The following is a 25,941-nucleotide window of genomic DNA, read 5'->3' as shown; positions in this document are numbered from 1 at the left end:
ACAACAAGCAAACCAGCAACCCTTGCACAGTCTGAACTTTAGAAAACAATTCAAAGTATACTGGACGCTTGTCCCAGATATATTTCAGTGTTATCTTTCATACAATGCAAAATATCTATTGACTCGGGCCTAAAAATCTGAGGCTGGGCAGCTGGCAGTGGTTGGAGAAAACTATCATATCTGTAAATAAGAACACATCCTTGGTATCATTGTGGTGCTCTCCAAAACCACCACCCCTGCTAGATAGTGTTAGTATTAGGTTTTCATGTAGCTGCACAAGAGACTTAGCATTGAAAGCTCTCTCTTCCATCCTGACACCTCTGGTGTAACCCCATTTTTTCGGCCAGTGGAAACACCTTTAGTAGTATTTATGGCAGGGACTTGGCATTACTACAGTTGGACAGATATTTAGTAGAAAAATGCTTCCATTTCAAAAACTTAAAATTCAGTTTGGCCTCTTGGACTCTCATTTCTTAACATATGCTCAATTATCTTCTATTTTAAATAATTTAATTTATTTTTAATTTTATATACTTTATTAATCCCCCTGAGGGGAAATTCAATTTTTTCACTCCGTTGTCATTAACACACAGGTCCGAAATACACAAACATGCACAAACAGGACCTATACATGCACAAAGTGCAGAGATGTCAGAGTGAGGGGGCTGCCTTGGTCAGGCGCCCCGAGCAGTTGGGGGGTTCAGTGCCTTGCTCAAGGGCACCCCGGCAGTGCCCAGGAGGTGAACTGGCACCTCTCCAGCCACCAGTCCACGCTCCGCATTTGGTCCAGCCGGCGACCCTCCGGTTCCCAACCCAAGTCCCTATGGACTGAGCTATTACCTGGTGAGAAACGTCCCCCTAAGAAATGTGAAGAGGGAGCGGCTGCCTCATGTCCAGAGTGGGATAAGCTTCCAAAGAAGGCAACTCTGGGAGTAGGTGAGGTCTCAGAAATCTATAACATAATGTCCATAGCTGCCCATGATGCATATTTTTCTGTCCGGCTGGCTTGGAAGCATGATCCTAACACATCTCTGACTGCTTCCTGGTGGAACATAATTTGGAAGTCAGCTTTGAGATCCTCTAAATGTGTGAGATTTAGGATTATACAATATAAGATTCTGTGCAGAGCATATATTACTCCTGATAGATTATTCAAGATGGATGACAAAAAGATTTATGCTGGCATAATTGTGGCAACCGAGGTTCTTTATTTCACTTACTGTGGGACCTTCCAGCTGTTAAAACACTCTAGTTATAAGTGATATCATGGACAGTGATGTTGGAGTATCTGTCAAGCGCCTATGGACAATGGGTTGCCTGTCTACTAAGAGACATTCTTCTTTACACTTTCAAAATAGTAACCCCTAGTTTAAATACAAAATGGATGTATGAGATCCGATGTATGTCACCCTTGCATCCTCCCACCATCCCCTTTTTGATTACTGTTTGAATGTGTGTTATATCTAAAAAAATAAAAATAAATAAATAATAATAAAACTGTTTGTAACAAAAAAAAACCCAAACATTTATTGGATGCTGTGTAGAACTTACCAGACTCATTTTTCTCTATAACCTCCACCACCTGCCCCACATGTAGGCTGACCTCAGAGCTCTCCTGCTTCTCATAGTCTGTTACTGCCACATACTGGTCGAGGAGGAGAGGGTCTGCTGAGGTGGCATCACCTGTTAAAGGGGAACGAATCAGAACAAGACTCATATGGCTCTTTAATTCCCCTTTCTACTCCTTTGATAGGCTGAGGATGAAATCTCAATAATGTAAAAAAAAAAAAAAAGCCTCCACTCATTACCCTCTGCATTTCAGTGAGGATCTTTGTTAATATTTGTTAATGTGATGTTAAATGAGCTTAAAATCACAAGATTCATCTGTGTCTCTTTGAGATATTGACCTTTAAAATTTCTTGCATCTCCCTGGCTGAAGGGAAAATGACCTTTTGAAATGTCAGATTTTATACACACTTCAAGAAACCTCACTGAAAAGCTCTTGATAAATCAGTCAAAATGCCTGTGATAGGCGAACAACTCATTTTTAACGTAATGCCAAGAATAATTCCAAGGTCAAAATTTGTACAGAAGCTTTTGAGTAAAAAGTTTAAGTGAGAGGAGGCTTATCTACAGCATTGAGATTCACCCAGACATGTAGCAGAGGAGGTAGCGGATGTGATTGGAGAGATGGCGTGAGGGAAACTTACAGAGGAATGATGGGAGATTTGGAGAATGGCAGTGAAAGGTAGTGGATTTAGTGTAAAGGGTTTAGTCAATCATCAACATGGCTGTAATTTCCACACAGAAACAAACCAGCACCCCTGAGACCCGCCACCAATGTTAGCACCAAGGAAGCCTGAGAAACGATACAACCAGCAACACAGACTCTGGCTCTTTCTGTTGACTTATGTTCTTTAATAATGTGTCTACAACAAACCCTGATGGATTAGTTTATTTAATTTCAAAATCTATTAGCATTTTCTGTTTTCCCTATAAAAGTGCGCTCAATTAATTTACACTGTTTTGTCATTTTGCTATTTGCGTTTGTAAGTTATCAATTCATCTCTCTTTGTCTTTCAGCTGCCTGAAGTCACTTCCTGTTTGGAGCTGGGCAAAAGATGGGGCTGAGGGCGGAACCTGCTCGTATGCAGAAGGTCATCCCGAGTACTGCACCAAGAGCTGTGACATCATGGGGGTTATTAGGAGTTTTTTTTTTATGTTAGTCTTAATTATTGTTTGTGTAAATTCTCCCCTTACTGTTTAAGTTGGTCTGATCAGCCACTATATACATTACCCCATTGTCTCATTCTGTCAGGTCTGTTTGTTGAGTTAACATCTAGCTTTGTTGGCCCTATTTTTCAGTGGAGTTATGTTTAGTTGACCTCTTTTAGGGCCCTATAACTCTAATTTTATTATCTTTAGTCATTTGCTTTGTAAAATTTATTTTTGGGAAAATAAACCCACTTTTCTTAACATTAAACCTGTGTTTTTGTGCTTTCTTTTCTGCTTGGTCCACGACACTGGTCAAAAATATTGCAGTATCCGATTTTCTCTGTATTGCCCAGCCCTAATGTGAGTATTAATATGGCAATCATTTCTCAAAAGCAGAACTGAAACTAATATCAGACTGAGTTTAACTTAAAAGGACATAGAATTAACAAATTAGATAAAAATTAGCTCAATAGCAGATCAGTAGGCAAGCTTTCCAGGGCAAACTAAAACCAAGTAACTAAGGTTAACTTTTAAATAACTAGTTTAAATGAACTTTAAGCCTTTTCTCTTATTGTTACTCACACAAATATACACAAACAAAATACTCTTTAGTATCAACTCTCTAAGACTCTGCAATGAAACCTATCCGCATACAGTAAATCCTTCATTATCTTCAGTCTTTCCTACTCTGTAACAGAACACCACACTTAAAACACCCTGAGAAATGAGCCACACAAGGTCTAAAGATCCCACACTACTTTGTGTGCTTCCTTTAGGGAACCAATGCCAGCCCCAAGCCTGCAACAGAGCCACATCCCACCTGCCCAGGCCAGGGGAGGAGAGGGGGGGGGACAGGCCACTAGCAACCTGCTGGGTCACACACACAGCACGACCAAGTGTTTACTACCTCGCTTTAGGAAAGTAGTCGCTCTCTCCACAATCCCTAATGGAAAGGAAAATGAATGGAGAAGAAAACTGAAAAAAACTGACATGGATGCAACTTAAGAATATTAGATGAATGTAGAGGAAAGAGAGAAACAGAAACAGTGAGACAATGGCAGAGGTGGTTTCTGTAATAGTTAACTCCAGGAAAACATTTGAGTCTAGACAGAATATGTTCATGAAACAAGAACATTTTGGCAAAGGAGAATCCTTTTTTTTTTAACCTGTATAACAGCCTGTGACCACTAGATGGAGATAATGTCACATTATATACTATGGATGAACTGAAGTGGATTCCAGAAAAAAACAGTTGAACTTAAAACTATTTTTTTTCCAAAGACAAACTAACACACCATAACCAAGGCCACCTAACTCCATTTACACTTCAAATACACAACTAAAGCTGTGTCTTACCTGATTTCTTCTTTCCGATGGGTTCCCTGTTAAAGAAAGGGAAATGATTCCATTACCACCATGAAATACCAGATCAGTTTACAGAGATGAGGAGATATTCCTGGCCTGCAAACACTGCTACCAGTATTTATTAAATTAATTCCCATCATGTCACTGATGTCTTCCAACTTGAAAAAAGATTCACAGCCGCCCGCATTATTGAAAAAAAACCTCATTACATTCAGCGATTGCTTGTCTTTTAATCCATACTATGCAGGAATGAGCCTTATAAAGAAAGGACAGGATTATTCTGGTGTTTCAGTATGTTTAGTTGTACATTAACCTCATCATATCACCACTGTTGTTACCAGTACTGAAGTGATGAACTGAACTGAACTGATGTTTCAGTTATTAACTTTGCATGGCAAACTGGCACTAATGATGCTTTTTAAATCAAGTCTTAATTCATATCATTTGCTCACTCTTCAAATTGTTTCATTTGATTGTTGAATTTGTCACGGTGCCACCACACAACACCCACACTGATTACACCCGCAAATAATTAACAGTAATTGCTAACATCATTGTAACCTGTTAGATCTATTAATGCGCTTCAGACACATGAGAAAAGGATTCGTCTCTGTTTCTCTGTGATGCAGGTCGATGTGAATAAAGAGCCTCTAGATAGCTGATCTTTGAAATTTAGTCTGATGTTAAATTCAATACAGCATCTGCTGTGTCTGGTTTAGACATTAGCCAGATAAATAGACCATCACTCTGCAGCGGCAGTCAGGAGCTGATTCAATGTCCAGATGCCCCGAAAAAGTCAATGGTGGCTAATGCTTAGTATTTCTCCCTCACACTCTGTCTGTTTCTCCCTCTTTGTTATCTAAATATTACTCTCTTACTTAATGGTCTTCCACCGCCTTCCTTTTTCCATCTCGCATCTTCCACGTCTACTTAACTCAGTCCTTCATCCCCCTTGATCATTTTCCTTGGCAACTACTGCTTGTTCGTTCCCTGCATCAACATGAATGCTCTCAGCCACATAAAATGCATTGTTCGATCGGCAGAGCTGTTAATTGCAGAGGCTTAAGTCTCAATAAATCTATACCCGTAAGCGTGCCCATTAATGTTCTATAAAAAGAAACCCCAAGTCAGACCAGCCAAAGCAGCACCAATGATCTGGATTATTATAGAGCAGGGATGTGTGTGTGTACAGTATGCATATGTTTGTCTGCTCGTTTTGATCTGAGGTGAAACCAGGGTCACATAATGCACCAGACAGAGATACTGACCTGGATCACTGGCCTAATAAGATTATTTTACTGTAACTAGCTTAGAGTATCAAATCAAATCAATCATCCCACTTATACATTTCCGCAGTACTCTGTGGGGCCAACTTCAATTTCAACTTCCATGGCAGCACACATCAGGCAGCTATGGCTGAGTCATATGGCAGCCACATGACGAAGGAAAGAAAGTGAGAAAAGACTCCACAGGTTTGCTGTTACAGAAAAGAGGTGATGTGACATATTTTAAACCTTCTACCTCAGGAGATTATTTTGATATAGTCACTCTGGGCTCTGATTCTTGCAGAGCCATTAAAATAAAAGCTATTAAGTTTCTACACCTGGAGCCAAACCTTAAACAGGTTTGTACGACAGAGGATTTATACAATATTGATTTGAATGTTAAATGAAATCCATCCTCTCATAATCCCTCTCCCTCTATCCCTACCCCTCCTTGCTTCACCATCTACCATCCCTTCATCTTCTTCTGCCCTCGTCGTATATGACCTCCTCTTCATTCTTTCCATCCAGCTCTTATTCCATCTTCATCCACCATCTAATTCTACTTTCTTCCCCTAAGATCTCCCCTGCTTTCCCTCTTCCTTTCCTTGCCCCGTCCTTGTTGCAACACTTCCTCTTTTCCACACACTCCTTCCCTTCTCACCCATCTTATCTGCGTCTCTGCTTCCTCTATACATGTAAGTACTCCTTTCCCTCTCCTCTTACTTTGCTGCTCTTAAGGAGAAAGTCTAAGATGTCCCTCTCTGTGCAGCAGATTTATAGGCCATGATAAATCTTTCCCCACAGTGGCTGCTGTGTCTGTACACCAACCCTGCTGTCAGTCGGCCAAACAACAGGCTGCACTAGCAGAGAGAAGTGATCTAATTTCAATAAAGACAAACCAAGGTCTTTACAATCTTCATCCACCCTGAGCAAACGCTCGCCCTCTTCCCTGCCTCTTCCAACACATGCTTGGGGTTTCGTAGGGGGGAGGAAAGAGGTAAGTGTCCTTGGTAACCTCATCTGATTTATATCATGCATCTGGTAGACAGCTACTAGAGAGGGAAAAGTTTTCCTCGAAAAAGAGGTCACAAACATCAGCTCTTCTTGGCTGTGTGCACTGACTGGATGTGCAAATAATACTGTCTTTGCAATGTTTCATAATATCAGGGGTGGAAAAAGAAATCACATCATTTACTATAGTACAAACCATGACGTAAGACAACTCCATCACATTCTTTAAGTACAAATTCCATTCCTATCTGCAAAAAGGCCTCTGTGTTAGATTATTGTGTTTCATATAATTGGAATACCACTTCTGACGCAGTCATGAATACGCAGCTTTGCTAATTGCTGACTGAGTCGAAGTAAATTTGTACTGTTTTAAAAACTTGCTTTAGATTTACTGTATGATAATGTGCAACCAATTTTCATTATCGGAAGAGAATCAAAATGACCACAAAGACATGCAAAGGAACCACAACCAGACATAAAATACCTACAAACAGGGCAGAGTAACCAAACAAAGGCATAACCTTACCCCAGAGACACACAACACCACAAAAAAATACATAGCAACTACAAAGAGATGCAAAACAACAACAACAAAAGAGGCAAAACCACCACAAAGTCTGTGTCCTGCCACTCTGTAGGAGAGGTGGTGGGGGCTTTTCCATATCTGTGCCCAGGGCCCTATTGACTCATAATCCGCCTATGGTAGGAAGTACTTTCATACTGATCACACACAGATAAGACAGTTCTTTTTATAGGAGAGTAACACAGGGTTATGGCTGTCTCACTAATAAAAATGTTGAGATCAGAGATGCATTTCCTTTGAGCGACACATTCACACAATTTTAATAACATACAGGCATGAGCAACACAGCAACCTCAGTAAACCACCTGACTGCTACAGACAGCCCACTTCAAAGTGACATTAAATCTATCCACATTATAGATGACAACATGAGAGGCTGGTGCAAGCACCCGTCTCACATTCAATCCTCATAACAGCAATGTGTCCTGTTAATTGTCCTTGAGCAAGAACCCCCAGCTGCTCGCTGAGTGTAAGTCACTCCTGATCGACATTAGCTTAATGCCAAGAATATGATTAGACATATTAAGCTGCTTTCCAAACTATGTAATAATAGTAATTACATTACATGATGTAATTCGCCAAACTTCACAGGAGAAAATGTTTCAAAATAAAATGTGAAGCCATAAAGCGTTCTCTCTGTTGAATCGAAACATAGTTGCAGACAGAAGACATGCCGACCTACAGCAGGTGCGCAGTGAATGAAGGGCTGGAATTATTGTCAAAGGGATTTTTCCATATTTGTACTAGCAAAAAACAGAAATTGAGAAAGATGTTATAATCTTAACAATTCTACACACTGAGGTTTTGGGTCAAAGGCATAACAGTACTCATTAAAAAGGAAACCAAAAGTGGGGGAACGTTTGAAATTTCACTGTCTCAGCAGTTTTATGGAGTTTAAATGTCAAGGTGACTGTGGGGGACAAGTGGTATATAAAACAGACACGCACCTGCTCTGTGCAGGTGCAAGACTACAGCTGCCTGAACCAAGTCGTGCCAGAGAAACTCTGCGATAACTGAAGAGTGAAAAATGTGTAACTGTGTCCACAGTGGATGCTACTGTAACCCTCTAACCCTGCTTTTGAGTATGTAGTACAATGCTGTAATGCCAACAAATGAATAAATGATGTATGTTTGAAACAACAGCATTAATACTGAAGGTACCAGATTCTGAATGCGGTGTTAATGGACACTATTGTCCCACAATGCAAACAACACAAGTGGATACAGATGCAACAGCTCCAGGAGCATCTCAGCTGGTGCTAACATGTAATGATTAAGTTCATTAATTGTTCCTATAGTAACTTGAAAATAGTTCAAAGTTATGTTAACTTTAAATTATCAGAGCAGTACAGTGTTATACTATCAAGTCTGGGACACAGTGATAGTCTCCTACTTCAGTGATCCAGATTTCAAGTCCTGCAAAGTGAAAACCCACTCTCTTTATGCACTAGCTTACTGCTGGCCCTACATGCACTCCCGGCATATATCACCGGACTTATCAACTCAATTTCCTGCCGACTGAAGCAACTTCTCAACGCCCGGTGCCACGCATCAGTACGTGATGACAGAGAGGTTAAAACTAATAACTCAGTTGACAGGAGTTGGTGTAAAATCCATCTCCAGGGTCAAAATGTGAGCCCCACATTATGCTCTCTACGAAACCAGCCACCCGTGACCTCCACTGCCCCGAAGGTGCTGCTAACCTTAATAACAACACATCTGTAACCAAGGCCTGTGTGTGAAGTTATGTGTGTGTCAACACGTGCTTGTGTGTTGGACGCTGGCATTCATTGCCCACTGATGTCTTAGTTTTGGCACATAGTAACTGTCAGCGCTGGATATGACGCTAATGTGTTGAGTGAGATTTACAAGAGACAACGGAGCAGGTCTGCACGCCTTCAGAGTAACCATGCAGTCTCAGCTGTCTGGAGCCCGGTGGCTCAACTGAGCTGTAGCTACATGCTAGAGTGCTAACTCAGCATTTAAAAAAGGACCCATTCAATGTGTTTCTGCTTGCAAAATCTGACAGGAAGTGCAACAGTATGAAATCATATCCATTACAGGATGTAATGAATGCTCATTAGCGGCAGGCTGGGGGCAAATGTTGGCAGGACGTGACATGACATGACATCAGTCAGGGTAACAATGACGGGTGTTTTCCATTGTATACACTGCTCATGGTCTCCACAGCTGAGGAAATATGTGTGTTTTTCTGTATGTGTGCCCATCTGTGGTACTTACTCCTTGGGTGGGTTGAGGTCTTCAGGTCTGGTCTCAAAAAACACTCTGACCTCCTCGCACTGGGAGATGTAGACTGGCAGCTGAATGAGGGCCTGCAGGCACAAAGGATGGCAGGAAACTTAGGTAATCACATAAAGTGACAAATACAATCACTTGAGCTCTTACAGAAGTCAGCCGGAGGTTAAATATAGTGTTCACTGGGTGTCTGGCCTCCATAAAGTCACAGAGCGAGCAATTATTACACTCAGGGGTGAATTCACAAAGAACAGATTGAGGCACTACGAATTGCAGATCACTTGCAACCCCACTGTCTCAAGGTCTGATTCTCAAAAGACACGGCGCTAATAACTTTACAGTGGAAACACGGCCATAAGTTTTGCAGCTGAGTGCAATTTGTCTTTTTTTGAGTCTGATTACAACTTTCCTCATGGCAAAGTATAAATTTCAGACCGCAAGCTACAGGTTTGACCGATGAGGTGCAGAGGCATTCCTTAAAACTTCCGACAAGGAATATAAATGTGACAGGGAGAAACTGTATCTCAGGTATCCCAGTCTGTCAGAGCGCTTCAGTTACCACCAACTCTCTGAAGATGCTAATAATATTCCTGTAACGGTGTGTCTATCAATGCTGATCTTTGTGAAAAGGACTGTTTATGCAATGAGGCTAATTTACATAGAAATGGGCCAAATTTGCACCAAAGTTATGCACATTACCTAATTTAAATACCTGCAAATAGCACATGAGCACCGAGACACTATTTGCGTGGCAGTGCAGTTAGGGGTGCATTTCAGCCTTTGCATGTGCTTTGAGAGTAACAGTTTGTTTTTGTCTTATTTGTGCAGGTTTTGTGGCCGCAAAAGACGCACAAACTCCTTTTGTGAAATTCCCCGACAATATATAGATATAGATATAAATATAAAGAGATAAAAATGTCACAGCGTGAAAAAGGCATGGCACAACTTGTTTTATCTTTTGTTTATTCATCATAAGTTTTTCAAACAAATATACCAGACTGTCCTATCAACTTCCTGTGTTTAACCTTCTGAGGCCCGAAGTTTTGTTTGGTATGCATTTTGGATGTCTCCTAGCTATTTGGGATCTGTAGGACCTGGTAAGTATGAAAACCTTAACACTGTCAATGACAATTAAGTCCCAGTGTCCTCAAACAAAATGATAATAAAGTCCCAATGTCTTCAAACGAGTCCTTCCTAATTAACAGCGTCTTAGCTTGTTACTGTTGCCAATATTGGTCAAATTTGTCGCCATATCAAACTACAAACATCATTAATCATAATTAAACAACTTTCAACCATAAAATGTGATCAGGTTTTGGACCTTGTCCACCTTTGTGTCTGAATCGGCTGCAGACTGACTTGGCAGAGATGGCTGCCATCTTGTTTTTTATTAATGTATTGTGCTCTTACTACCACTGGATGGCACAAAAAATGTCCACGAGCAAGGACAATAGGTCTAAGTTAAGTAGAAGTATAAGGTGCAGCAAACCCAAAATGTGATGTCCACATATGAGGACACAGGCTCTCAGGGGGACATTCTTCTCTCACAGGAGTAAAAGTTAAGAGTCAACAGCTGTCTTTCCTTCACTTCACAGGGAGACGATGTGCTATGTCACATATGTTTTCTGTTTGTTTACAGATAACAGTATTTCTAGTTGACTAGTAAGCAGACTTTCACTCTCACTTCGCACTCTCAAAGCATATGCAACCATTTAAAAAACTATTCCCTTTCTTGCTCTTATCTCACAAAGAGTGAATCTGAACTCTGATACTGTACAGGACATGCTGTACAGGACTTACAGTTTGCATAGAGGGCAACAAGGGGAGTAGAGGACGCTACAGCTACTTTGTTAAATCTTGTACTGAGACATTTGGAGGGAAATATGAATCATGCACATTTGCTCTTTATTGATTTCTCTTCTGCTTTTAATGGTGTTCAGCCACATGTTTAAACTCACAGACTTATCTAATTTAATTTGGATTTTAGCCTTGTGTGTGTTGTGTGTCTCAGAGGGTCCGGGTTAACAGGACACTGTCCAGTACCTGTTTTTCTTCTACTGGATCCCCTCAGGGTTGTGTTCTTTCTCCTCTTTTATTTTCTTTATACACAAATGAATGTCAGAGCAATCACGCATCAAGATTTGTCCTTAAGTACGCTGACGACTCTGTTATTGTAAGTCTTCTTCTTGGAGAACAAGACCAAGGCCCAGTACTGGATGAATCTGTTAATTGCTGTGACCAGTCTTTTCTCCACGGATGAGATGTTTATTGATTTTCGGAGGAGGCCCTGCCTTCCTGCTCCTTGCTTGTGTGATCGGGGGGGAGTGGGTGGCAGCAGTGCAGCAGTACAAATATTTGGGCACTGTCTCAGATGACAAGTTGAATTTTGATGTGAACACTGACAGCATCTGTGAGAAGGCAAACCAACGCCTATTCTTCTTAAGGATGCTGAGGAGTTTCGATGTAGATAAGACAATCGTGAAAATGTTCTATTCAGCTTTTATTGAGTCTGTTCTTTCTCTCAACATCGTCTGTTGGTTTGAGGTAATCTGAGCCTTAAAAACGAGAACAAGTTGGAAAAAGTGGTCAAGTTGTGCTGTAAGATCACCGGTGTTACTTTTAAGACAGGGTCACCTCTAAGGCTCTGCCTATTGTCTCTGACTCTCAGTGTCCCCTCCATGTTGAGTTGCTTCCGTCAGGGCGGATGTTTTGCGTCCCTATACGCAGCACAAAGCGTTACAGATCGTCCTTTGTCCTGTCTGCTATCGTTTATCTCAACCAGCAGTGACCACTAACTGTCCATGATTTACCCCTGACAGTGTGATACTGGACTCTGTGTGTTTTTCTCTGTGTTTTTCTGTACCCATGACTACTGTCTGTATCTAAAATTGCCCCTCGGGGACAAAGTTTTACCCTTCCTTACCTTGTTTAAGTAAAATTGTGTTCTTCCTTCTCCACCTCCTCCTCCTGGTTTCAAGGCAACACATCTGTAAAAGCCTCGGGCCATTTCTGCCTCAACACATTTTTCCACTATTTAGATTTTCTTTCCCCAAAGAATTGTTGTTTCAGCACCCCTCCCATACATTTTTATCCAATCTTCTCCACATTTGGTACATGAAACATTTCGATGACCTCGAAAAACTTTTCATGCTTTTTAATATGCCACTCTGTGTTTGATTGCCACATTCTTATAGGTGTGGCCTATTTTACATTAGCCGCAATAATGATGAACATATTGTGCAACTGGGCGGACACATGTACCCCCTTGTTTCTAACACCATTTCTTGTTTCTCATATTTGTTGCTACCGTTCCCCACTGGTGTTCACTTTTAAGATGAAGAGCAAAAGGTTGAATGATTTCAGAATAAAAGTGCACCAGCAAAAAGTAAAAGGAGCCATTTTCAGTTGTCTCTTTGCAGTGTTTTCAATCACACCACATGTTTCTTCTCCAGTTCTCAGTTCATTGATCCGTCTCGCCTACCTTCCTCCCTCATCTCATGCCTCTGTGGAGGATCACTAACAGCACAGAGATGAGCCCTGACAACGAGAGCTGGAGATGAAAGACAAACAGCCACGTTCAGCTTTCTCTTTATTGGTGTGATCTCTGTCTTGCACACACGTCTGGTCATGTTATCGCACAGTCTCCGTTTTTAGCCCTTTCTTTTTTGTTCTCTCCTGAGCCTGTGTTTTGTCTGCTTCTTCCACTTTTTCACTCTCACTCAACCAAACCACTAAAGGGCAGCAGTGAAACAGATAATCACCTCAACAGCTTGATACCCCAAACCAGAAGACAGGATAACTGCCGCCAACGACCCCGTGGTGACTATCTCTCACACAGCCGAGGCAGCTAGGCCACTCCTTCTCCTTTTGCTGGCAGGCGAAGCTCAATGCCATCCATCAGACTTCCTCTGCTGGCCTGTACTTCTGATTTTAATACTCCTAAGTGTTTCAGTTCTGTCCTTTACGGGAGCAGAGTCTCTGTCTACCTCTCGCACTCTCTGACATGCTGATATAACGTCACGGCTGACAGATATGGAATGAAAGCCAAAGACCCGACCAAGGTGCCCTTGTCCCACGTGCCACATTTGCCTCATCATACTTCTTCTATATGTCCATGCCAACAGCTTGAGTTTAATGAAAGGAGTGGGACTACTGCCATGGACAAAGCATAACTAGTGTTTTCCATTAGCCTCAAAGTCATACTGCGTGTGCTCACATGTTTGTTGACTCATAGAACATACAGTACAATATACTGCTGAATTATTATGCACCGACATGACCTCAGAGTCTCCCTTTTTACTGCAGCTTCAACCACATATTGAGGCAACAACACTAAGCAGCTGATTTAAGAGTTTTACTGGTGACCTCCAGGGGACCCCTCCCAATCTCTAGTCCCGCAGCCCAGAACGCTGCACTGTTCCTGAGGTCAGAGTGTGGCCTGAACTGGCTATCTTCTCCTTGGATTTATTCCTCTCCTTGTGTCAGCCTGTGGCCCGTCCACTCATTACAATTCTCCCCGGGGAGGAGACGGGAGGGAGACTGAGGGTACATTACAGCAAATGGACTTTATGGGTGTTCTTTACAGCAGGCAGCATTAAGGTAATTGTGTGTGCCTGTGTGTGTGCGCATGTCTGTTCTTTCTCCATGGAAAAATAGGTAATGAAATGAGAGATCTACTTGTGCACTCTGATAAGGTACTGTACATTGTGACTGTGTCTGTGCACAACAACTTTTCACATGTAGAGAAAGTGGGGATCCTCGGTCTTGACAAACAAGGGTTTACAGTTTTACATGTTTGCATTTGTTACATCTCAAAAGGGCATCATCCACTTTGAAAATGTGTCCATTTTTGAAAATCAAAAAGGGCTGTCTGTGAATACGTTAAAGAATTATTAAATGTTTGGAGCAATTGCGCTCAAAAGAAGAATAAAGGGCATTTTGATGTATTATTTATGCAAAAATCGTATTGCTTTTAATTACAAAACACATTATTTGTTTATATCATTTGAATACTGACGAATGAGGGTTGAGTTGAAATTGCTTTATTACTCAAAATACATTTTGATGTGATGCATCTCATCAAGCTGTGTGACCTTTCTAGTCATCCCAGCTCAGCGGCCTTACTCTTGCTTTATGCAAACAACCCCTGATTCCATGTTTTTCTTCTTTCTTTCTTTCTTTTCTCCGACTGCGTTTCCTGACTTGAATAAAAACATAAGACTTTACAACCAGGGAAATTCCATATGAGTCAGTTTAAAGCCTCAGCTGTACAACAGAAAGGCTGACTCAGCTCTTCCTCAAGAAAAACACGAAGTTTCACCTTGTCAACATGGGTGCATTGGGGGGTGGATGCATATGCTGTTTTCTATGCTTTCAGTCAAGTTCAGATTTGCTTCAGAAGTTACTGTAACAACTGCATCTGAGATCCAACCTTGAGTGATGCTATCATAGGGCTAAACGTTGGTTAAAATCATTATCACCTATGTCTGACAGACGCCGTTCATGGCTGGCAAGTTGTGACTTTCCACTGCTGGATTTTAAAAGGAGTCCAACAGGATTGTATTCACTTCCACCTCACACAATGCTCTCTCAGTCCTCAAAAACTACGCTGGCAAAGTTACTGCACTCCGAAAATCGTGAAGAAGGGTGTTTATGGCCAAAAAATGAGAAGGAATCAGAAATCCTGCACACCTTTGGTCACTTTCTTCTGTTATATTAACAGATTCCCAAATCTGACTTATACATCTTTATTTTTTCTTCAGTAAAATTATGATGTGAAAATAACACCATCACTGAGCCCTCAACCCTGAATCATTCTCACAGACTCTGAGTGTCAATCAAGTTCCGTTCAACTCCACAACTACACAATCCTCAGCAGGTAAATGCAATCTATAAAACTTGTCAGACATTTCCACAATAAGAACTTTAACTACAGCAACACCACTGGTGTTAAAGTTTCTGTGCTATTCCCATAAACATCCACACCCATAGACACGAACCAACAACTCTACCCATTCCTCCCCCAAACTTATTTTCACATTAAGTGTTTAAAGATGTTGCCTACACCAGCTGTACATTCCTTTAACCCCAGACGACATTTGGTGGAGCAGAGCTGTACAATCACCAGTCCCTTCAGTCCTTGACGATGCAGATCATAACAAAACTTTTCTCTTCATTACAAGGCCTTGTGAATTATTATTATTATTATTCAGAAGTGACAAAAGCCCTACCTGTCAGCACCTAATTTAGAAACTACTGTATACAATGATGGTTTCATAAGGATCTTTATGGCAAATAGAGGTGATCCCATATTAAAATGATACAGTTGAAAATACAAGAAGGCATGAGCAAGGGCTAAGTCAGAACTAACTTGTAAAAACATCCTCAAATTTCCTCTCTCTGAGAGACAGATGGAGGTGTGTATGGTTTAGAGGCCCTAAGGCAAGCCTGTAAAATGTAAGAAAAACACAACCTATGGGCTGTGGATGTGCTGACTGGAGCAAGCTCAGCACCAGCAAGCTCTTTGCCTTTGGTGCAACTTTCTGCTGATAGTTACCACCACAACATGAGATAAAACAACTGCTCCTCCTCCCTGGTATTTCCAAATACCAGAGAACTATCTCACACCTAAATCATTGGACGTTGTGGTCAAGATATTTCCTCTGTAGATGATCATGAGAGATAATGACCTCTGACTGCAAAACAGACCCACTCCTTAGTCACTGCAGATAAACAGCTGGCAAACCAAATTTAGAAAATGTCTATTTAAAAACTGCTACTCTGAATTAATTTAAAGGGCAAGAAACTATTTCTTGTTACTTAGAGGCTGAACATCAATCACCATGTTTTCATTTAGGTTGCTGTGGTTACATTTCTCAAATTAGAGCAATTAGTTGCTAGCTATTGGCAGTTTTATGGTTGCAGTTATGCTACAGTGAAGTCTGAAAATATACAGTTGGGTTTTTTTTCCTTGCTTGGGGTTGAGTGATTAATCACTCTGGTAAAAAGCCATGTAATGGGTTGGATGGTGCACAGCTTTTACATTATCTCTGTTTTAACTGGTAGAAAAAGCTGCAGTGTTTGAAATGATAAGAGAGACACCGCCAACGCATTACAACCTACTTCTGTACTCCACAAAAGACCATCCTGTCTTTCTTCTGTCACTGACAGTAACTTAACAGCATAAACATATAAAGTACATTTATAAATATCTTGTCCAGAGGGATCATGAAGGCTTACAGCACAACTGGGAGGTACAAGGACATCTTATTCACATTTCGGTACTCAGAAACAGATTTTTGCCCATACACTATTGATCCCTTGAGAGATATTCTCCTTTAGTTTGTCTTTTTTAGCAGGGAGGTCAGAGTCTGCTACAGAGCACCTAGGGAGCTTTTAGGACACCTCAGCAGGGTGGATGCCTGCTGTCACAGAGGCTTGCTCCAGGGAGTTTAGCATGGCGCACGCTGCACAGTGCCAATTTTCAAAGCAAGGGCAATGGCATTATTCATACAGCTGTTCTTGGAACAATGTAATCCTATAAATCTGGTTGTTATGCAAGTCGTGCAGTGTGGCTATGCGCTTAACTTTAATGAACAGAACCATGAGTTTCAATTGGAATATCTGATGAAGGTTAGGGGCTACACATTTGGGACAATGGAGTAACAAAATTACACACTAAGACATTTTTAAACTATAAATAAGCTCTCCTGAAATAAGATGAAAGAAACTGTGACTGCTGCTGCTCATACTTTATAAACAGAGGGCATGAACGTTTATTTTTCATTTTCCTGTTCATGACAGAGTTGACACAATGTAGGCGGGATACTTGTTCTCTTTTCCCCTGACCACTGTGCTTTCTACCTCAGTGCAGCTTCCATTAACTACAATAAATAGGATATTTTGACATAAAATTCAAGTACTGGTCAGTATACTCACCCTGCAGTATTCATTGATGGGCCTTAGCCTTTTCATGGCCACATCCCTGATATGGCTTCTCCTAAACAGGATCTTCCCTGTAATGAAGAAAGACAAATAGAGTTGAGAAAACCCTTACTTACTATCAGATACCACTGTTGCAACCAGTATTCCACAGCGGCAAAATGATATAATGTATTCTAATCATCATTTTAAATAGAATGTATTTGTCTGCTACATGCATTAATACATTATGACCAATTAACATGAAGGCTTTTGGATGATGCTCCTGTCAGGCGCAACTTTTAAAAGTTAAGAATCCACTGGGGGACAATAAGGGCACAGAGGCATTTTACAAAACATGGTTAGAGAATTAGCATGCAGACACAATACAGTTGTGTCATCAATAACAGTGACAGCACAATGAGGTGGGTAAGGAGGTAGGTGAATAGCTGGCCTTTCCAAGTCATGAATAAATGATTTCGGGAAAGCAAATTATGTGTGCATGACAGCTTAAATGCTATTCCCCTGCTCTTATCTCTGGGCCCAAATAACCACAGGCACAGACGAGCTGGGTCGCCATAACAATAACAAGAAATGGCTACAAATAGGCCTCTTAAAAACACCCTTCTAACTTGCAGGAAATTTCAGAGCCAGCATCCATTTTCCCCTCGTTTAAGCTGCTGAAATTTCTCCAATAAATTCACTGTGAAAGCTCTAATACAAACATATAAACTGGGCAGGAAGTCAAGGCTGTAACAAGATCCTGAACACAAAAAGGGACATGTTTTGAGAAGTTACTGTATCACCTCCATCAAGGGGTCATGGTATTTGTTTAGAGAGTATTTAAAGCAGACTTGCTGAAACATGAATCTCACAGGAGATCACCGCTGGGCAGTGAACCCCTGTACAGTTCCACCCATGCTACTAAAAATGCCTTTCTATTTCCTTGACCCATACAGCTCAGTTTGTGTGAATGACGACATTGACGAAGAAGTAAATACGGGCACACAGAGGCCGCTTGTGATCATCACAGTGATTATGAATATTTGTACCATTGATTGACTGCTTGTGAATAAAGGACTAAATGTGTAGAGGTGTAGACTGCTGAGTGGATGGATGTGTGGCGACTTCCTTCAGAAGACCTCAGATCTCACACATTTCACACAATAACCACAACCACCAACACCAAACGTCAAAAGACCCCAACCTCTGCACTCTACGCAACCATCTCAGCTCTGACTGCAATGTACGAGCTGACTCCGATACAAAGGCAAACCCACAGGAAATCATACTTATACACTCCATGATGATGTGTTAAGAATGGAGCCTACAATAGTATCAAACAGACAGACCTTGAAAGACGTCAGGGTTAAGAAACCTGCTATAAATACGCAGGTCAATTTTGTGAGTCAAAAGTCCAATCTTCAAAACAATGGATGTTCCTGTTGCTCCTGTCCTTGTGGCTTTTGTTTTGGAACTTGTATTTTCATTGGCCACGCTAGAGTAATTATCTCAACAACCATTTGATGGATGTTGCACAGATATTCAAGGTCCCCAGAGGATGAATCCTACCAACTTATGATCCCTTCACTGTGACCTTGATCTTGTGCCACCATCAGGTTGATAACTTTGAATTAAAGTGGAATGTGTTGACTAGTAATTGGTAAATGGACTACACTTGTATAGAGCTTTTCTAGTCTTCAGACCACTAAAAGCGCTTTTACATTACATGTCACATTCACCCATTCACATACAGCCACACACTGATGGCTGAGGCTACCATACATGGTGCCACCTGCTACTCACACACCGATGGAAAAGCCATCAGGAGCATTTTGGGGCTCAGTATCTTGCCCAAGGATACTCCAACATGCAGACTGGAGGAGCCGGGGATAGAACCACAGATCTTCTGATTGGTGGACGACCCAACATAATTCTCTGATTCCAGCCTCTAAAATGTGATTATTTTCTGGTTTATTTACTCCTCCATGACAGTATGCCTAAAATCAATGCATCGTTGACAAAACAAGACATTTGAGCACGTTATCTTGGGCTCTGGGAAACACCAATCAACAACATTTTTTCACAGTTTTCTCACTTTTTATAGACCAAACGAGTAATCAATCAATTGAAAAAAGAATCAACAGTTTAATCAACAATGATTGCAGCAGTGTTGACATCTGTTGGATGGATTGCCATGAAATTTGGTACAGATATTCAAGGCCTCCAGGGGATGAATCCTGAAGACTGTGGTCAAAGGTCCCATTTAAACAATGAAATATCCCAACATCTACTTGATGGATTGGTACAAGATTCGGTAAAGACATTTTTGGTTCCCAGACAATTTCTCACAATGAATTTAGTGATCGCCTGCCTTTAATCTCGCACCATCAGCAGGCTGAATTTTTTGTGTGTATTATTATTGACAATCATTGGATGGACTGCTCACAACATGATAAAAACTTTTGATTTAAGTTACCAAAGACCTTTACTGTTGGCAAAATGCATGGTCTGACCAGACTAATTTCTAACCACATTTGTGCTGGAGTGAAGTATAGTATACTTGAGGGAGAGTATTAAAAAGGAGATTAACTGGAAGAGGAATGAGAGACGGCAGTCCAAATCTCTAAGGAGTTGGCAACATCTTGCCAGAGCCACCAAAAGGACACACTGTCTGGACAGCTCATGAAAACTAAAGAGATTTGAAAGTCAACCCTGCGACGCCTACAGTACCTCCCGTCCTCTCTCTCCCTCTGTCTCTTTCTTCCTTTCCTCCCTTCGTCACTCCTCAAAGAGAAAGCTTTCTTGACGGTTTTCCAAAGCTCTCAGGGGTCAGGAGAGAAGCACTGACTCAACACTGCCCACTCTGTATGCAGGGCAGCTCATGGGTGCAGCCGAGAAAAGGGCCTGTTGGGGGAGGGAGGAGGGAAGGGAAGGAAAGCTGCTGCCTTGGAGCCACGGCTGAGGCAGGGCAGACTTTATGGCAAATCTCAGAGCCAGCAGTGACCAAGGGTATCAAACAACTTTTGTTTCCTGGGGAGAGTGAGGGAGTTAGATGGAGAGGAGAGACAGACAGAGGTGGAAACACAGAGAGGGTCTTTGAAACACACCTCACACACAGAAAGCTGTTCTCACCACTCACCTCTTAATCACTGGACTCACCACACATGAATTCTTCCTGTTTTTCACCCTATTTAGGCTCGTCAGAGGGATTTTGAGAAGCTAAAACCTTTACATAACACCAAAGCCTTGGACTTCATTCATGGACTCTGGTCAGATTTAAGTCACAAAAATTAGGACTTGTATTGTCTAGGACTGGACTGCTCTGATAATTGACTCCCTGAAGACTTGACTTGAGACTTGGGGGTGGGGATCAAGTCTGACCGACTCTGACCTTGTAAATCCAGGAAACATTAAAAAATTCTTTGGACAATGATAAGTGGGCTTTGTTTGGGACTTCGCTTTTCACAAAACTTGACATGGTACCTGCGATTACAGAAGTGACTTGAACTGGTCTTGAAGAGTTGAGATGACTTAAAACTTGCTGTTACAAGCCTTTAGATTTGACTTGGAGTCAATTGCAAAGTTTTCTAACAGTAAGTCTTAAGTCACCTCTCAAATAACACAAGACAAGAAGTGAGACTTGCTGTTACAAAACTTAACTGACTTGCACTGGTTGCTGGTTAATGAATTGAAACTTGACTCAAGACTTAGATGAGGCTTGGGCTTGTCTGAAGTAACGTGCCCCAAAAAGCTCTACATAACACTTCAACAAACATGAGTGAAGCTTCTAAGAATGAGCTGTGTGCGTATGATAATTACTGTGTTCTTAGGCAAGTTGCTGACTAAGGCCAGACGCATCTCCATAAGCTGTCATAAAACACAAGTCTGCTACTGGTGCACCACATTCAAGTTGACAAGAGCAGTGATTGCTCAGCAGATGAGATGAACGTGATATGAATGAGGCCTAAAAACCAAGGTCATTGTAACTGGTTATATTGCGTTTCTGCCTTTAAAAGAGCACAGAATGGAGAATGTTATTCAGATCCTCCTTAGAAACATAATTTGACCTGCCCAACATTCTGTGCCTCCTACTGTGGCAGGCAGAGAGATCCCCGGCCAAACAGAAAAGCTGAAAAAGTACCTACTTTAGATCTATCATTAAGAGGAAACAGGAAAAATGGAACCCCGAACAACAAATTTATAGTCTGCTTGTTGGATCTGAGCTCATGAAAGAATATCACCTCTTTTATCATGCAGGGGCCCTAAAAAAAACAGACCCACATTCCATCATGGGTTTTGACCCATAGTTTAACAACCCTGACTTTAGATAATTGGTATCAGCTCTTTTTTCAAAGGCTGACCTGCTGACACTGCTTTGAAGAGCATCGCTCACGGCTCTGGGGGAAATAGATTAAAAAAAAAAATCACCTTTATCTAAATGTCATGTATGAACCTATCAAAAGGTTTTAGCAGCATGAGATGTATTCAGATGACAAATGGCCTAAAGATACTCAGCACATACTATTCAATCTTGGCATTAGAAAAGAGTAGACCACCTGTATGAAAAAAGTTATGGGTTGAAACGGCCAACGTTTGAACTATTTTAAACTTCCTTTTCCTTTGCTATTAAATGTCATCTTGATACGTTTTGTGTGTTTTCCCAATGTAATCATGTATTTTTTGCAGCAAGGGATGAAAATGCAACAGCTAAGCTTTGGCAGCAGAAATTCTGCACGATCCACACATGCAGACAAGCCACTTTGCTGATGTGGAGATACCAAAGGAGTAAAAACAGCTCAGGGCCTTGAACAAACCAAACCGAGGAGGGAAAACCACTTCCGTGCCTTGTTAGGTTGTTCTCAGCACACAGTCCAGACTTTTCTTAAGTATCTGAAGGATTTTCTTGGCTGTCAGAGAACAAATCTGGCAAATTTCTGCTTGGGAACCTATTTAAGAGAATCATATCTGATCTGGGGTCTGAGACTAGTAATGGTGAACTTCACTTATTGCAAGCACTGAGCATAAAAGATGTTTGCTAGCAACATTGTGCCACAAAAGCAAATGGTTCCACAGTGGCATTCCTAGAGGGAGCCATGTGGAGCACAAACAGTCTTAAGCTTCTGGTGTTTGGCAGCTCCAAAGAAGCATATGGGGATTTGGTGTCTTCCTCTAGGGCACTTCAATGGTCATTTTCTTCCACAGAAAACAGAAGAAGTGAAACCCTCTACCAACACTCAGAGTTTCACTGCAGGAGGAGAGAAATTTTAGAGACAATCTAGAATTTCAGGGTCCAAAGGTAAAAGCAGGAAGGAAGTGGACAGAGTTTAATGTAGATGAGAATTATTAGTAATAGTATTCATGCTTTGTCTGACTGTATGTGGGGAGAGTACTGTCAGGGTTAGCATGAAAAGCAGTGTTTTTCAATCTCTCTTCCCTTCCTCCTACTTAGAGTTCATCAAACAGTCTGGAAGTGTGTGTGTGTTTTTGTGTGTGTATTATTTCAATGAGTTCCAGACCTGCGTGGCCACAAAAAAATCCTATCCCCCACTCGTCCAAACCCTGGTAGGGGAGATGTGGGTGGGGTCTTTGGGTGAGGCCTTCTCCCAAACTCTCATAAAGGATTACTTTCAGCAGGATCTGAATCTCAAACTATTTCAAAAGTTGGTCAAGCGCACCCAAAGTCCTTACTCTAAACAAACTTCACTGCCACTTGTACTTGTAGGGAAGTAATGGAAACTGTCAGGTTTTACACGAAATGATGATTCAGCTAGGACAATGGTGCAGCTAAGCCAAAAACAGCTTATAATGAATGTTATGCATTGTAACAATTTAGTTTAATGATCATAGGTAGAGTTTTCTTATGTTAAAATGGCATTTAATGTCTCAACACTATACTGTATAATTGTCTATGTCTGTAGGCTACATGCTGAGAGATCAGCTGAGTCAGCTAGATGTTTAAGAGTATGTGGAAAACATATTCTTTGATGTATCACAGAAAAAAAGTGTGGTTATGACCAATCATGGTTGCAGCAAAATGTTTTGGTTGGTTCTTTTGTGTGCAAAATTTTCTGTTTTTCTCACTTCTTTCGCAGCCTATCAGTGACTCATTGTTGCCCACATTGTAACCCAATGCGTGCGAATGGGTATGATGGAGAAATCAAACAAAGCAGGGATGAGATGAGGACACAGCAGTATAGCAGAGGGAGAATATCAAGGAGTTCACTGTTCTTTTTGTATTGTTATGTGCATAATTTGGCAACATCTTATCATAAGCATGTCTGCCACAATTATTTTCATTGTACGTTCTCTGGATTAGTTGATTAATCTTTTAATCTTTGTCCAGCCAACAGTCTAAACCCCAAAAGGTGTTTATATAAATGGGAGAAAAAAGCAAATCCTCCAAACAAGCTACAGTTGCGTGAGTTCTGTGTGTATGTTCATTAAAGGGCCTTGGGGGACACAATGTGTTTAACTCTTACCTGGTAGGAATGGAATGATCCTGCGCTTAGGGTCTTTTTGGCCTCCTTCCACTGGGAATTTGTCCAGCAATTCCATCTAAAACACCGCAATAAATTAAGACTTATTAGCACACAAAGCATTGACACACACATACAGTGTACATAAACATGCCGTTTACATTACTCGCAACAGGATAGCTGAGGCCAGAGAGGAAAGGTTCACATTTTTACAAATCAGCAGTTCCTACAAGGAATTCGGCCAATAAAGGAAGGTCTGCCAATGATTAGGAATGTCCTGAGCAGATGGTATGGTTTTTCCCCTCTACTTCATGTGTTGTTGCAGCAAAGGGGCTGTTAGCAGCAAGGCAACACTGACATAGTGGAACATTTCTGTTTCCATAATTTTCAAAGGCCAGAGAGCAGTGGTTCCTTAGATCTGCTGATCTGTGCTGATCACCACTTCTCTGGATCAGTCTTTTCTTTCTCTTAAAACTCACTTGTCTTAAAAGTCTTTCTTTCTATTTCAGCATATTTTGTATCCTCCCTTTGTCTCATCGAATTATGTTATGTTCCATCACTTTGGCCCCTTATGTCTCCTTTAGTCATGTCTCTTAATGACATCAGTGTGCTTCCACTTGTAGAGTTGTTACCATATATATGTATAGATATGTATTTGTGCTTGTGTATGTTCATGCGTATGTTGTATCCTCCATCCTCCAGCAGCTGAAGCCAATAAAAAGACACATGGCAATATGACCAATGACCTTTAAGTGCACTCTCTCTTTCTCTTATGTGCTTTTCTTAAAGTGGATCTGCACATCTAACCAAAAGATTTAGAGTTAGGAATAAAATACTTGATGCAACTGAATGTTTGAAAGAGGAGTGTTTGGAAGTTTCTTTGATATCGTACCCAGACTACAGAACCCAATACTTCAAAAATATTATCAGAAGACTCATAGGTCAAAGCAAATTTTATTTGATGACAGAAAAACACTGTTAAGGGGTTTCAAGTAAGTGTTTTATGGCTTTAAAAAGCCAGCCAAAATTTGGCTGAATGATATAGAGGGGTACATCATTCCCTGAATTAATGGCCAGTTTTTGTGATCACTGTTTTTAAGTTAGCAGTGTCAAACAATGGGTCAATGCACCACCAGGGTATTCTCAAAACTTAGAATATCACTCTGATCTGTTTTCTTTTTCCTCATTCTCTATAGTTTTATATCATCAAACCACACTTACTTACCAATGGAGAGTACTTCTTTCTCACATTTGACATCATCAATCTGAGCTAAAATATTGGCATAGAATTCTGGGTCAAATTAAATACTGTCTATCCAGAATCTGCAAGCAATATTTTGGTATCAGAAGCACTCTGGTTTTCATCTGTAGTCCGAGCAGTACTGACAAATCACATTTAAGATGCACGTGATCAGTCCACGGGGGGAGGAGAAACGCATTGCCCGAAATGCAACCATGGAACCCATTGGCTATTGTCTTACCATGATTTAGCTTTATATTAGATTTTTTTTTTTTTTTTGAAGTATCTGCATTCACATGCCAATATATGTTTGTAGAGATTAGCCAAAATGACTGCTGCACAAAGGAGGAAGTCTTTGCCCAGATATCCATCAGCCTACTACAGCCGATGGGTTCCAAGTAGGGCTGTCCCGAATACCATTTTTTAACATTTGGACCTTCAGCAGAATTTATAACGAATATTCGAATATTTGTTCACGGAGGTGGGGGTACTCCGGGGTTTTTTCGGACCTAATTGTATTGCGGAGTTTTGCACAGCGGCGACCGGATCTTTGCTCTCAAACCACAAAAAAATGTGATGGCACAACAGTCTCCTTCAGTACATTATTCTATGCTTTCTTTTGATTTTCACATTGGCTAGTCATCCTGTTTAATTTGTCTTCTGATTAAATCGGAACCGTTGAAACAAGTTGTAGGAAGCCTCTGCAAGTAATTGGTTGCTGGCAGACACTCTGTGCTGCAATAAAATGGTTAATCAGCAGTGCCGTGCACTGTAGAGCCGATGCGCTGCTGGTTCTGCCGGCCTGAGGAATATAATGTCTATAGCCTTACTGTTGTGTGTACAGCCTTTATAGATTGAGCTGAGTAGTGATGCGCGGGTCGACCCATAACCCGCGGGACCCCAAATGGACCTGCGGGTAGGGCAGCAGTGATCGTCTGTTAAATCGGTCTGTAAATGATATTTTGACATTATTATTATAATCTATTAATCTATAATCTATTACTGTCATGGCATCCGAAGGTACTGATGCGTTGAGCAGGTGACAGTCCGCGGTCGTTTCCAATCAATCAATCAATTTTATTTATAAAGCCCAATATCACAAATCAC

General features: G+C 41.1%; 1 protein-coding gene across 4 annotated transcripts in view; it reads right to left on the bottom strand.

Annotated features, from left to right (window-relative positions):
* The window catches only part of sh3pxd2b (SH3 and PX domains 2B), a 52,421-nt gene that overhangs the window by 8,250 nt on the left and 18,230 nt on the right, over positions 1 to 25,941 (bottom strand). For 2 of the 4 annotated variants that reach the window (XM_033643410.2, XM_033643427.2), the window contains exons 3-8: positions 23,598 to 23,673; positions 17,134 to 17,210; positions 9,181 to 9,272; positions 4,072 to 4,097; positions 3,623 to 3,658; positions 1,552 to 1,683 (exon numbers count right to left, since the gene is read on the bottom strand). In XM_033643410.2, the coding sequence (XP_033499301.1) occupies positions 1,552 to 1,683; positions 3,623 to 3,658; positions 4,072 to 4,097; positions 9,181 to 9,272; positions 17,134 to 17,210; positions 23,598 to 23,673 (439 nt within the window). The remainder of the gene's footprint in view (positions 1 to 1,551; positions 1,684 to 3,622; positions 3,659 to 4,071; positions 4,098 to 9,180; positions 9,273 to 17,133; positions 17,211 to 23,597; positions 23,674 to 25,941) is intronic. The other 2 variants (XM_033643418.2, XM_033643435.2) reach the window with 1 other exon arrangement.

This window comes from Epinephelus lanceolatus, chromosome 11 (assembly GCF_041903045.1).
Source record: "Epinephelus lanceolatus isolate andai-2023 chromosome 11, ASM4190304v1, whole genome shotgun sequence".
NCBI classification, from domain to species: domain Eukaryota; kingdom Metazoa; phylum Chordata; class Actinopteri; order Perciformes; family Serranidae; genus Epinephelus; species Epinephelus lanceolatus.
This window is presented reverse-complemented; position numbering and strand designations above follow the sequence as displayed.